Here is a 12487-nt window from a genome sequence, read left to right on the forward strand (position 1 = left end):
GATGAATCTCAAAACAGAAAATGGGTGGAGTTTGCTTGCATCACCTTCCGCAATGAATTGTACATATCTGGTGAGAAAAGTCACGTATTCCTATTTTCATAGAAAGGCTTAGTTCCTGTAAAATGTGTGTCCCTCTACAGTGCAGATGAAAGTGAAATTGTTGACTGGCAGTTGATTATGCATCTACCAGGTTAGGGTTTCTATTTGTCCTCTTATCATTTTTCTTTCATCTCCACCATGTAAACAAGGTACTGTAAATATTTCTAGGCCTCTTTTATTGAAATGTAATGTCGTTGTAATCAGTGCATGCAGAGTGTACTGCTGAACAAAACAATGGAAGAGATGCCATCAACTGCAGTAACAGTTGTGGTTTTTCAGTGTTTCCTAACTCAGGAACCGACTTGTCACCTGTGGTTATAGTGTGTGTGTTACTGTTCAGCAACACATACACTGTGAAAGTTCAGGCTCGGTCATTGTCTTTTACATCTGGACCACCCATCTTCAGCTCTGTGCCCTGATGTAAAGCAAAGATACAATCATTACTAAAGATTCAGTGACACATTGATGTATTGGGATAAAAGCTACTGTGTGGCCTGTGAGTGACAATTTTCTGTAATGCCTCTGTTGTTGCAGGAGGTAAGGAGACACAACATGATGTCTGGAAATACAACGGGGTCCTGGACGAGTGGATCCAATTCCAAACCCTGGCCTATGATCCCTTTCACAATCGCTGGACACAGGTAAACAAACAAATGTCTGGCATAATACTGGTGCTTTAGTGTAACTTTACAGAAAATTTTACTTAAAGCAGCAAATTAATATTTATCTATGAATAATGACTACAAGTACGTGAAAATGGTTGCTCATAGTCATGATAAAGAATTATTACCATCTCTATCAAGGTGGTAGAAATAGGCAACTTTTTGCTAGCACATTTGCAACAACAACTTCATAATTTTATGTCAGTGTCACTTGGTTCTGTTGCACCCAAGACACAAAAAAATCAGCTGGCACACAAAATAATGCAGTTAAAAGATATTATTCCCTGTACTGCGGCCATTTAAAACAAATATTATTATTGCATAGATTAAGTGTTGATTACTGTGTATCTGATGCTCCATATTAAACAATATACTTCAAATATTTCCTTCTATGTCAGTTAAGCTAAACTTCATCACACACTCTTACTCTGAGGCGCTTTTTGGTTGTGTCACCTGCAGTAAGTACAGTAAGTACCGATGGATCTATGTGATTGGTGGCGTTCCGAATGGAAAGCTGGCAACCGATAAGGTTCAGTGCTGGGAACCTGGGATAGACAGCTGGGAAATGCGGGCACCCATTCCCATCGAAACCAAATGCACAAATGCTGTTACATTCAAGAACTGCATCTATGTGGCTGGTAAGTTGCAGTGTAACTGTAACTAAATAATATTGCTCTTTTTACTCCACCACATCCAACTGAAAACTTGTAGACACAGACTTTAAACTACCCAGCAGAATATAAAATAGTTAACATTAGCTCTACCTTGACCAGCTTAACAAGTAACTCCTGCTTAGACATTAATGTGATATGTGATAATAACCCAATAGTATAACATTCACAGGGGCATTTTTTCAGCATTATTAGTGCTTTTGCATTTGAAGTAAGTTCAGCGCAGGACTTGTGATAGAGTATTTTTTAATTGCCTCCTCCACAATTGCCTATTTGATACTTCCTCCACCACTTCCGCTGGTGGAAGAAGTATCAAATTGTGAAATATCTTGATATTTTAGTGTGTCAGTATTCTCTTACACCCCTACTTCCTGATACACCCTAAAATGGCTGTTTGAGGGGCAAGACTTGGTTTTAGGGTTAGGGTTAGAATTGGGTTTAAGTCAGGGTAAGGGTGAGGGTTAGGCATTCAATTCTGATTAGGGTATGGGGCTGGGGAATGCATTATGTCAAGCAGTGTCCTCACAAAGATTAGATGTTCAAACGTGTGTGTTCCAGTTTTTGCCTTCAGTAGAATAGAATAGAATAGAGTTTTATTTGCCATTTGCACAGATACACTGCAGTACATGTGCATTGGAATTCTTGTGCATCCCTCCCCTGAGTCAAGCTTGTTAAAAGCACTTAAATACTTTATATATATACAGTATACAGTAATACTTTATATATTAGGAGTTATTCTTAAACTTCATTTTTTCCACAACATTTCTTTTCTTTCTTCTTCTTCTTTTTTTTTTTTTTAAAGAAAAATAGTCATTTGTCATTTGTTCTTTCCATTCTGGCAGAGAGAAAAAAAATAACGGAACATTGTTAACTACTAAGTCACAATCAAGCAATTATTGTGTAATAAATAAATACGTTTTGAAAGACATGACACTACAGTGAGGATTCTACACAAATAAATGCTGTTCTACTTTTCTAAAGACACAGCCACTTGTTTCCAAGAAGTCCTCGAATTCCTGGCACATTTCTAACAAGCAGGATGCAGGATCCCATCTGTCGACTTCCGGATAGATTTTCACATAAAAGGTTTTAAACTCAAAGTAAACTTAGGCTGAAAATGTTTTGAGTCCGAATGTGATACTGAATATGAATGTCTTTCCCTACAAAGGTAGGCAGATTTGATCCAAAGCTCACTGATACTCCGTTATGTTGAAGAAACAGAAACAGTTGGACAGGTTTCGAGCTTATTCCCGAAGAGTCCGGAAACGAACCGTTTGTAGAAAGCATACTTTCGATTTTGTGAAAGGCACACCTATGATTTCACCCTCAGACTTTACTTACTTTTAAGCGCTTAGTTTTAAGTCTGTCCAAACTCGTTCGAGGGACAAAAACTTCGTATCCCGATGACAGGTTAAAATTAAATTAAAACGACAGCCGTCCATTTGTGACAGTTCTGCCTTTGTCCAAATGTCTCGTTTCTTCCTGGTCTGTTGTGTCTTAACCTTCTGCCCAGGTGAGTTGTTAATAGGTGTGCTGCTTTTTTTTTTTAAGCGTAATGGCTCTTTTTTTATTCGTAATACCTGCAATGATATATGATACTATGCAATAGCTGCACGCTTCTACTCGCTTTCCTGATACAACACGTTAATGATTTATCTAATATTGAACGAACGACTATTGAACGACTGAACGTACTCTCCAAATATGGCCAGTTTATACCCATTTTTTCTGGAGCTGCACCACCTGGTGTTCATCAATGGGAGGAGTTTGTTTTTGTTCCTTAAATCAATTCTTCAACAATTATTTGATTATCAAAATAGTTGCACATCTGTTGATCAACTAATTCACTAATCTACTTGGAAGAAGAAAAGATTGCTATTTACTATTACTGCAATTTATCAGTTAGCAAAAAAGTTGAGTAATAAATTCATTGACACATCGTTTAAGTTCTAAACTTAGTGTCAGCGATGTCTGAACATTATAAGCTTTGCACGAATTGGAGTCGTTGAAGATTTATTTTTGTTAGATTATAGTAAGTTGTGAAGGTGTACCTCAGAAATTGGTTTATATTGTTTCTATTGCAGAGGTGCTCAGTTGTTACCATGTCCTTCAATGTTTAAAACTGAAGGGCATGGTAATTTATGTATGGTAATTTCACACATTATTCCTGCATGTTTCTTAACATCTCCATTCTCTGTGTCTAGTTTCTGGACAGTCTCCAACATATGGCCTCCTGGGGAAAAATTTCTACCTGAAGCCAGACATTGCTGAATATCCTGATGATATTCTGTGGAAACATAATGGCAGCAAAGTGGTAGAGTTTAATGGCAAAGAGGAAACAGTGTATGGCTTCTATCAAGGGCGGGTCACTCTTGACTGGATCAACGCAGAACTAAATATGACAGACCTCAGATATGAAGACAGTGGAGAATATGAATTGGAAACATACAAGAACAAAGAGTTGCGTACTCGATATTATAAATTAGAGGTCATAGGTAAGTTTTTCTTTCAACAAAGTGTCTATATACCTATATACGAAAAATCCAGCATATTTATTTTTCAACATAGCCCGCTCCTACATTCATACACTTAGTACAGTGGTTGTGGAGCATACAGATCCTCTCTTTGTAGAAGCCAGTCAGTGACCCCCCAGAAAGGGGTCCACAGTGGCGAAAATGTCATCATCGCTGTCAAAATGGCGACCACTGATCTCCTTATTCATCTTGGGAAAGAGGTAGTAATCTGAGGGGGCCAGATGAGATCAGATCTTCGGGTGATGAGCCCTTGAGACTGAGGGAGTTGACGACTGCACGAAGACTGATGTTATCCTTTTTCTCATTCATCTTCTATATCCCTTGATCCGTCAGGGTCGTGGAGGGGGCTGGAGCCTATCATAGCTGACTACAGGGCTGACACACAAAGACACTCACACACACACACACACTCACTTCTAGGTCAGTCACACCATACAGAGTAGCATTACCCAAATTACCCAAAACAGAAATGCCACAACCGTTTTTAACTTCAAACTTTCTACATAATCACTCAAAGAGGTGCATGTAATAAGAGCTGTATAACTCATCTCCTTCTACCTTGAGCCAACAACTTATCAGTCACCCTTTCACAGTTAATTGATCAGTTTTTTTAACATTGGTTCCTGTATTCTATAGCTAGAAGTTGATGTGTTGCTATAGCAACTTAGTAAAACATAAGTAACCAGCCAGATAAACCACTTCAAGAAAAGTTGTGGCTTTCAACAGTTTTCTCATATTTGCAATTTTTTATTTGGTATGAACAAAATTCCCAAGTCTCTCTCCAGTATCATCCTCTATTACACCGGTAATGACGGTGTAATTTCACCTGCTGTTGTCTACAATATTCTCTTTGCCAGGATTTGTTTTCACTTTCAGATGCCAATCCTGCTTGTGACTCACTAATATAAAATATAAGCCCTCAATATAATAGTGGGAGATAGTTCTCGTGGAATGGCACAGTACCTTTGGCAGGGTTTGTTCGTCAAGTTGCTAATTTCATCACGGTCAAGGGTTTATTGTAGATTTTGGAACTTTTTCAAATTCTATTTATAGTTTTTGAATTGGATTTTCATTTGAAATTCTCAATTAAAAATATTACTGTTTATAGTATAAATTATCATGTAAAGAGAGGAGCAGTATTAGATTTAGGACTTTTTGATGCTATATGCACAGCTGGTCTTTGGTCTCTCAAAACACTGGTTTTTTGTTCTGAACACAATAATTCATTATTAGGAATCAGTGTGACTTTCTTATATTGCAGTAAGAACTTTTGTTTGTTTCTACAAAAGGTAAAAAAAAAAAAACGTATAGGAATTGGCCAACTGTCAAATTCATATTCCAAACAATTAGAGGACAGCTTGTTGCCAGAAGGTTGGGTTATCCAGCCTTATTATAAGAAATCCTCTCATGTTGGACTGAGGGCAGACTGGCCACAACACTGAATCACTGTCTTTCATCTATAAGCATTGATGCATGAATGCAAAATATGTTATTGTATAATATCATTTATTTACTCTTTTAGGTGTATTGATGTATTTATTTTCATTTATATATTTATATAGACAAGGTTACCAATCCCACCATATCCTGTGACATGACTGATGGCAAATCTGATGAACATGGAACCAAGGCAACGCTGATGTGCTCTGCAAATCCCACACGCCCTCAGTCCTTAATGAAGTTAGAGTGGGTTGGAAACGTGCAGTCTGGCCCAAATTTAACAATAACTCTGGAGGGTGAAGATGATGATAAAAAATACACTTGTAGGGTGAGCAACCCTCTGACTTCTGCAACAGCAACATTCATTGCAAAGGATTGCTACTCTGGTAAGTGTCAGCTTAAGTATGTTTAAAATTTATGTTGTGGAATTTTTCATATCAAGCAAATGTTCTTTCAGAAGATAACTTACATGAATATTTATAGAATTTATGCACCAAATGTCGTGTTTCATTAAGAAACAATAACTGCAGTGTGACACTGAGGATAACACTGATTTTAGTTATTTCTTCCCAACATTGACAGAAAATGAAACAGACAAATTATGTATACATCATGTATCTATACTTATTAACAATGATGATGGAATAAATGTATTTGCAAAAGCAGTTTCACTGTAACTTGCAAAACTTTGGAGTATAAAGAAAACTGTGGACTTCATGTCTAAAAGTCTAGATTGAAATGTTCAGAGTTATATTACTACATGATTATTGTTTTAGTAATTACTTCAATGCAATATGTCACTTTGAAACCTTTTGTTTTTCTGTGCAGGCGGAAGTTCAACTGCTGCACTGGCTGTTAGCCTATCCATCATCATCTTAATTGCACTAGCCCTTGTGGTTGGGGGCATATTGTTCTGCAAAAAAACCAGAAAAGGTACAGTTAAAAAATTACAACTTAAGCAGAGAGACTGATCCCAGAATTATTTAGAGATCATAATTTCTTCCAGATTTACCAACAGTGTGTATAGAAAGTTATTTATGAGCAGTAGCATTGAACACAAGCCACCACTATTACTGGCTTTCATTTTTCACATGTATTAAATAAGAACATACTGTTTCTTTCTTCTTCTTCTATCCAGCATGTTTCGGGGAAAAAAATGGAGATGATGTGGAAACACCACTGCCAGGTGGTGAAAAAGGAGGTATGAAACTGAATGTCAGTCTAATGTGTAGGGCTGCAAGTAAATGCAATCAGCATCAATTAATCTGACAATTATTTTGACAGTTTTTGTTTAAATGACTGTTTTTTGCATGCTCGCTTTTCATAATGGAAGAAGTTGTGGAAAAGGAATTTCACTATATTAGAAATCTGACCTGTCACTGTGTAGTTTTTTTTCTCTATTACTTTTTTATTTTTACAGAAAATGTAACACACACACACATACACACACACGCACATTTATTGATGATGGTAATTTTGTCTAATATATGTTTTATCATTAATTTATTATTGGTGAGATATATTTTGTATTTCAATCACTTTCAGAGTCAGATAAGGAGACCACTCCTGAGAACGAATCTAGGCCTCTTCTGTCCAGAGAAGCCACACTCCCCTCTTCTCAGCAACTTCGCCATCTGGGCCAAAATAATGAGAACTTGAAGCCTGATGTCCCTCTTAGTGATCCCAAAGAAGACACAGACGCACACTTGGTCAAAGGTAACAGCTACTTATTTCGCTCTCTGGCTCGAGGTGGTTTATGTACCTGTTTTAAGCTGTAAGCAGGTTTAGAAATAAGAAATAAGTTTGTGTGCTACAACAGTAGTAAAAACTGTGTTTAAAGCAAATTGATAGAAAACATTATCAGTGCTATTTTCTCTCCAAGTGTTATTTTTCTGCCACTATAATTCACAAAAGAAGAGCGTGCTTCAGTCAGACAACTGAATGGTACAAGCACTGTAAAGGAGAGGAAAATAAACAGTTGTGCTGAAATAATTTAAAACACCCAAGTTAATTTTTTTCTATTATCTTCTCATTTTGACTTTCAGGGCTCACATGCATTTGCTTATGTTTTTTATTTTAGTGGGCAGACAATAGAGGGATGAAATTGTCTTTAATTATTTAATTCTTTCTTCAAGAGCAACAAAATGTGATTATTATCACTGGCACATTTTAAAGGTGTGTTACAAATGAATTTTACTGGTTGTGACTGTTCACTCTTTGAAGGGCGTGTCCAAGAACTTAAGAGGAAATTTGAACCAGGTGAAGGTGAACAGACTTTGCCTCCAGATACACACACAGGTGATTTTTTTTTTTGTTTTTCATTCTTGATGATTAATCAGTCCTGTGAACTACATTGACGGTAGACAATAGTCCTCAAATACTTTTAACTTTGCTCATTGCGAAAATGTCCATTGAATAAGGCTGATTCTGACTGATTTTATACCAAGACTGCCTTGATTTAACCCCTTTGCATAGGCTAAGCAGACAGGTGCAGTTTTTTTGTGCTAATTTCATTACTCTTTTTACTTTCTCTTTCAGAGTCCAAAGAGAGTGAGGAAGAACACTCTCCCCCTGCAAATGGCATGTCTCCCCCCACTGCTCAGCCACACTTGTCTTTGACCCAGAACTCTCCCGATAAGGAAACTAAGGACACTGCTGATGAACACAAGGAAGATGCCCAGTCAGATCAGGTTAATGAAGAAACGTCAGGGAAAAATGTCAGAGAATCCGACTCAGCAGGCTCAGAGCAAAGAAATGAATCAGACGAGACTAGTGAGGAGAAACAGTCGCCCACTGTTTCTGAACAGAATAGTTCAGAAACGGCTTTACATGAGCAAAAGTCAAAGTTGTCAGGGGAAGAAAAACACACAAGAGAAGATGATCAGCAACAAGTGTACACAGCAGGTTCTGAAGGTAAAAGTGACGCAGGTAGTGAAGGTGAAAGCCCCACACCCCATGCAGATCAAAAAACAGGAATCAAGACCAGGCATGACTTAGATGAGCCAGGCAGCAGCACAGCAGATGCAGGACAGGTTGAGCATGAAGTTGGAATTGCTGAAAAAAGTGAAGGGCGTGTCCAAGAACCTAAGAGGAAATTTGAACCAGGTGAAGGTGAACAGACTTTGCCTCCAGATGCACAAACAGGTGATTTTTTTTTGTTTGTTTTGTTTTTCATTCTTGATGATTAATCAGTCCTGTGAAATACATGGACAATAGACAATAGTCCTCAAATACTTTTTGCTAAATTATTGCGTACTCAGTTGTTGTATTGTTGGCACCTTATTAAGGTCAGTGTGGTGAACTGAAATTGGTGAAAGCCAAAAGTTGGCATCTTCAGATTGTTTGTTGTAGTTGACCAACAGTTATTTTACTTAAAATATCAATCAATAATTGAAATTAGTGTCATGGTGTAGTGTGTGTTCATATTTTCCTGTCTAGACTAGTCTAGTCTGACTTTTCAATTGAAGTAAGTTTTTTAACCTGTCAGTTAATTGTCCTCATTGATGAAACATGTTCGGTACAGTAGTGGGATGGAAGTGAGAGATTGGCGAAAATTTGAAAACCCTAAAATAAAATTTTCTGCAGTACTGTACCATGGAATGGGACAAGAAGCTCTGTTTCATTCACTCTTGTGTTCATTTTAATGCTGTCCATTGCTTACATATGAAATGGTTTCTTAACTCTGCTCATTGAAAAACGTCCATTGAATAAGACTTTTTTCGCTAATTTCATTACTCTTTTTAATTTCTCTTTCAGTGTCTGATAAGAATAAGGAAGAACACTCTCCCCCTGCAAATGGCATGTCTCCTCCTACTGCTCAGCCACGCTCGACTTTGACCCAGAACTCTCCCGATAAGGGAACTAAGGACACTGCTGATGAACACAAGGAAGATGCCCAGTCAGATCAGGTTAATGAAGAAACGTCAGAGAAAAATGTCACAGAATCCGACTCAGCAGGCTCAGAGCAAAGAAATGAATCAGACAACTCTAGTGTGGAGAAAGAGTCGTCCACTGTTCCTGAACAGAATAGTTCAGAAACGGCTTTACATGAGCAAAAGTCAAAGTCGTCAATGGAAGAAACACAAACAATGACAAAAGATGATCAGCTAAAAATGAACAGAGAAGGTTCTGAAGATAAAAGTGAAGCAGGTAGTGAAGGTGAAAGCCCCACACAGACAGAACCAGACAACACTAAAACCAAAACTTTTCAAGAGTCTGTAAACACACCCCATGCACATCAAGAAACAGGAATCAAGACCAGGCATGACTTAGATGAGCCAGGCAGCAGCACAGCAGATGCAGATCAGGTTGAGCATGAAGTTGGAACTGCTGAAAAAATTGAAGGGCGTGTCCAAGAACTTAAGAAGAAATTTGAACAAGGTGAAGGCGAAAAGACTTTGCCTCCAGATGCACAAACAGGTGTTGGAACTAGTAAAAAAAACTGAGGACCACTATGACCAAAAACAAGAAAAACCAGGCAACAAGAACCTTTAATACCAGTATGCTAACTAAACAGGTAATGCAAGTAAAACAGAGCAATCTTTATACACAGTGAATGTCAGATGTGAGATTGGTTGAACCTGAAATGACACTACGGAAATGACAGTTTATAGGAAGTGGCGGCAGGAGCACACTAATTCTTAAAAGGTTTTAATGACTTGGCTTCACTAATGACACTAATGACTAATATATTTAGCTTTCAGTTTATAAACTCTAATCTTTTGAATCCCATGCCATGACCTTTGGTTTTATTCATAATGAAGGTGCTACTACAGCTAATTTGTAATATAAATATTATAATATAAAAAAGTGACTGTGACAAGAGAAATGCTCCCCTTTAAGACTCAAATTACCTCATATAACCCCTATGTATGCTTTTAAAGATCAATCATTATCATATATCTGTTGTTCTATATTTTGTATCTGAAAAATTTCAGAGCTCTTTGCTTAGCAGGGATTGTTTTGTGCTTTGTTTTTCTTCTGCTGTAGTTTTTGCTGATGTTTTGGAAAACTACGTTTTGATGTTTTACTGTTAAAGTGTATAGTATGTGGGTTTTGTATTAAGAGCTCAGATTCCTGTGTCTGTGAAGTGTGAAACAAATATATATTTGGAGCCAAAATGTTTATGGAAAGTTGCAGAGTTTGCTTTTTGATTCCTTTAAAAGATACATACTGGAGCCAGAAAAGTGAAAAAGGATTGATTTACAGGAGAAGCCCATGTATCGGGATGAAGGATTGTTTATGCGAATTTCAGTACACTTCTAATGAAATAAGAGAAAAATAAAGTAATACACTGATATTATGTTTGACAGCTTAAGGCTGCATGTCTAAAACTTACACACAGAAACTACATGAGATGATTTTTCAAAGACACTTTGATAATATTTTAGTGTCAGTAGGGGGCAGTGTTTAGCAGGCTTTACATCTAGTCATGGGCTGATTTTTAAGCTGGGATGTGAGAAACTAGTTCTTTTTTAAGACCTTAGCACAGAGATAGTTGAAGGACACTCTTGGCTGTAAAGGCAGGCTTAACAAATACACAGTAGAAAAATATAAGGATGAAATGTGGCTTCACATGAAATTACTGCAGAACATTCATCTAAAGTCTAAAACGCTGTTTTGTGATGCTGCCTTGTGCTCAGGACGGAGTGTTGATGAATAGTTGTATAGATGCATTATGTAGGAATGTGTGGGTCTGAACTGGTTCAAGGATATAATTCAGAAAGGTTGTTCAAACACACTTGCTTCATATTTTTTAATCAGTAACCAAGGACATGCACAATTCAGGGCAAGTCTACAGTGAATTCAGTGAGGAGCCACACAGCTGGCACATTAAACTAGCAGTTAAGTCAAGCCAAACGGCAAATGCATATAAAGCAGGTTCACCCACGGCTGGAAGACAAGCTGTTGTAGATTTCTAAGGGCACTAGTTGGGCCATGTGAGAAAGTCGTGCACGATTAGTTTAACCTCTGAGTCACAGAGAAGTCTGTGATCTGCTACCACCTGACCTGTGGGTTCAGGGCACAAGCAGAGAATGAAGACTATCATATTTCTGTGGTCGCAACAAATACTGAGGGGATATTAGAGTATTGAATTATTTGTGGAGATTGGGGCTCTGCCTCTTCAGATGAGGGTCACAATGTGGTTCCACTGAGACGCTGTTGATGTGTTGATGGCAGCAGGGAAGCTCACATCCTGCCTCAGAGTCCTCCAGTGGAGCAACGCTTTGTCTTTCCATGACAACATATTTTATATGGGCACATTTTCTCTGAGATGATTGTTATAGCTAAAGGATTTTTTTTTTCCTAAATAATGAAAAATAAGACAATAGCAGGTCCGTCCATATTGTACAACTGGCCAGGGCATGCCCTTTAATAGATGTTTACTTTTCCATATCATATAATAACATTGCACTGGAGTGTAATGCTCTCTCAGATACAGGCCCAATTACACTTTTCCCTCAGATTGTTTAGGTCCTTCTTGGCCTTGTTGCAGTAGGAGAGAGGGAAGAAAAGAAGAATGGGCCACCCTCCAGAACTGCCTTTTATACCATGTTGATTAGCATGCTGGGTTGTTTAAATTGCCTCCTGGAGGGCTGACGTGAAATCGAACAATATCCTCTGACTTTAGAGACAAGCCCCATAGCTTCTCATTTATTTTTATGCAGAGTTAGGACAGAGCCTTGGCACTGCTCCACTGCTCTGAGGAAGCAGAGCCCAGGGAGCCCAGGTCTGGGTAGGTCAGGACAAATCAATTAATATCAGCTCAATAAAAGTTCTTGGCTCTCTCTGGCCTGTACTTTATTGTGACAGTGCATCCTGGGCGCCCACCATAATTATGTGGATAAATTGTTAAGAGCGGTTGAGACAATGTAATGAAATAATATCCTTTTCCTATCTCTATAACAGACTTCTATTAAATCCTGATTGTCTTTGCACCCTGCTTTTACCGTATGAGGAGCGATTGCAGACCATTGTTTGTCATAGTTATTATCGTAGTATATTTAAAGGGATTTCTCTCTTGGGCAGTGATGTTTATGACTGTTTATTTGGGTCCAGCTCAATCTCTATGCTTTCATTT

General features: G+C 37.9%; 1 protein-coding gene across 3 annotated transcripts; it reads left to right on the plus strand.

Annotated features, from left to right (window-relative positions):
- Window positions 1-50: 50 nt before the first annotated feature.
- cd58 (CD58 molecule) lies at window positions 51-10530 on the plus strand. Of its 3 annotated transcripts, none has more exons than XM_041056681.1 (11): window positions 51-70; window positions 634-740; window positions 1221-1399; window positions 3637-3927; window positions 5529-5792; window positions 6235-6339; window positions 6545-6607; window positions 6952-7122; window positions 7630-7704; window positions 7945-8550; window positions 9163-10530. In XM_041056681.1, the coding sequence occupies exons 1-11, from the start codon at window positions 53-55 to the stop codon at window positions 9849-9851; spliced, it is 2568 nt and encodes an 855-aa protein (XP_040912615.1). In that variant the 5' UTR covers window positions 51-52; the 3' UTR covers window positions 9852-10530. The 3 variants fall into 3 exon arrangements, with proteins under 3 accessions (XP_040912615.1, XP_040912613.1, XP_040912614.1); XM_041056679.1 differs by lacking the exon at window positions 51-70 and having other exon boundaries at window positions 9163-9670; window positions 9755-10530; XM_041056680.1 differs by lacking the exons at window positions 51-70; window positions 634-740; window positions 1221-1399 and adding an exon at window positions 2693-2945.
- The last annotated feature ends 1957 nt before the right edge of the window (window positions 10531-12487 follow it).

This window comes from Toxotes jaculatrix, chromosome 15, assembly GCF_017976425.1.
Source record: "Toxotes jaculatrix isolate fToxJac2 chromosome 15, fToxJac2.pri, whole genome shotgun sequence".
In the NCBI taxonomy this organism is placed as follows: Eukaryota; Metazoa; Chordata; class Actinopteri; family Toxotidae; genus Toxotes; species Toxotes jaculatrix.

Bases quoted from the DNA above. Each gene is read 5' to 3' on its own strand.
- cd58 (XM_041056681.1), top strand. The intron at 741-1,220 runs GTAAACAAACAA...TGTCACCTGCAG, and splicing joins TTCACAATCGCTGGACACAG to TAAGTACAGTAAGTACCGAT. The intron at 6,608-6,951 runs GTATGAAACTGA...AATCACTTTCAG, and splicing joins GCCAGGTGGTGAAAAAGGAG to AGTCAGATAAGGAGACCACT.